The sequence below is a fragment of the Echinops telfairi genome, unplaced genomic scaffold, assembly GCF_000313985.2.
Source record: "Echinops telfairi isolate 266 unplaced genomic scaffold, ASM31398v2 ScPeMD7_3;HRSCAF=10, whole genome shotgun sequence".
Lineage (NCBI taxonomy): Eukaryota > Metazoa > Chordata > Mammalia > Afrosoricida > Tenrecidae > Echinops > Echinops telfairi.
In genome coordinates this window covers 36,211,600-36,213,513 of record NW_022103899.1, presented here as the reverse complement: position 1 = coordinate 36,213,513, position 1,914 = coordinate 36,211,600, and the positions used below count along the sequence as shown (strand labels likewise).

At 37.7% G+C, this 1,914-nt stretch overlaps 1 protein-coding gene across 1 annotated transcript in view; it reads left to right on the top strand.

The window, feature by feature from the left end:
- Nucleotides 1-1,914, top strand: part of MYL1 (myosin light chain 1) — a 22,206-nt gene that overhangs the window by 11,811 nt on the left and 8,481 nt on the right. Inside the window, exon 2 of the mRNA XM_004701583.4 lies at nucleotides 471-498. Coding sequence (XP_004701640.1) covers nucleotides 471-498 — 28 coding nt within the window. The remainder of the gene's footprint in view (nucleotides 1-470; nucleotides 499-1,914) is intronic.

Below are 1,914 nucleotides of genomic sequence, written 5' to 3'. Positions count from 1 at the left end.
TTTTTTTATCTTTATGATCTAATCTTTTGCAATAGCTTTTTATGTTTCTAGATTCGAAACTACCCTCAGGCAACCTTCTTATGCAATGACACCTGCTTAACACACTCACAGGAGAGAGCCCTCATTCTTCTGTCAATGCATTTGAAAGAGTACTACTTCTTTCTTTCTTTCTCCCTCTCTTTCGTCACCGCAGTCCTTCAGTGCTGACCAGATTGCTGGTAAGTGAATTGAGCTCCTCTCTCCCGGATGTCAGCGGTGCACTGCCTAGTTTCTGAATATCACTTATCTGCAAGGCATGTTACTTTGTGTTTCACCCTCCCAGTGTCCAAGCTATGTCTGAACTCTGAAAAGTAGGCTCTCTTGTGGAGCTTACTTTGACGATGACTCAGGGAATGAGCTGGATACACTTCAAAAATCAGAACACTTTTCTTTGGTTAAAATATTCTTTGTGGTTAATTTCTTTCTAACAGATCGAGTTCTCTAAGGCACAGCAGGATGGTAAGTTTAAAAGATGTAGTTCCTAACGTGTGCACATGTATAAAGGTGGCGCAGGAGAAAACCAACTCCCTTGGGATGAGAGTAGCTTTTCCTAAATATCCTCACTGGTGTTGCCACTCTCAAAGCTTTCAATCACTCTGAAGATGAGCACCTGAACTAGAATACCTAACTTGTAATCGTTAAGCAAACGTGTAAGCAAACAAAAGGCAAGCACTGCGATGAAATAGGTTCTGATATTTACTGGATCCTAAACAAACCCCACTTGACACCCAGGTAACAACATATATTCTGAGAAGGGCACATAGATTTGGGATGACTAATCTCTTAATCAAATCCTGAAGGGGAAAGAATTTGTTCAATTTGGAAAATAATATTGATTCTAATATTGGCCCATCACCAAATCTCTATAATTTTTCTTTTCTGTGAAATAATTTTTAATGATGAGTTGAGAGATTCAGAAGGTCAAGTTATTAGAAAATAACTGAATTCTGAGACAAACAGGGAGGTCCAATCCCTCCTTAAAGAGGCAAGACAGATTCCCAAGGAGATGATGGGACTTGCTCTAGGACCCAATGAGTTAGTCAAGGGGCCAAAAACCAGTAATCGACTAGAAGTTTCTTCCATGAAAGCAGTTACTAGCTAAAAGATGCTGATTCTTAATAACACTCTCACTTCTCCGCACCACTTCTGGTCTCAGGCCAGATCATTACTAATGCCCCGCCCCTTTGCTTCTTTTTTTATTAGGAAGTATAGAGAGGAGAATGTTATGCTATCAAAGCTTCACGAATCCAAATGAACTCAGGCAGAGACATGTCTATAAAAGAGAGAGAAAAATTTAGAGTTACATGAAATCACATATATAAATTATACTGTATCAATAATGAAAAGTAATCATTAAGGAACTGTTAAAATATTCAGTTTCTACTTAAAGGATTCTACTTGCTTCAGTCTCTCCAGTTCCTGCTATCGATGAAGTAAAAAGAGGCTCCTTGTTCTAGCACGGGCTCACATGCACTCTCAATGTGTTTGACGGTCCGAAGTAGAATGATTAAGTGATTTGACAACTGAGTAGTCAAGAGCATTTAAAATTACATCATGAAGGGCTATTTTTTATCCTATCTAGTATAATTTCTTATTTAAAATGCATGTTTGACTAGTGATGCAGCTACATTATCAGCGACTACTTCCCAGTCCTGTCAAATATCTAAGTTATAATGCCAAACTGTATCAAGACCAAATAATGGAAGATTTAAAAGTCCTTGCAGGAGGCAAAAGGCTTAATGTTATTATTAATCCATATATTAATAAGCTTTAGATATATTTTTTAAAGTGGTAAACACTGGCATGGTGAACTGGTTTTCTCTTGTGCCAGAAAGACAAACATAAACCTTAAAGAAAATCAAAAACCCCATATTT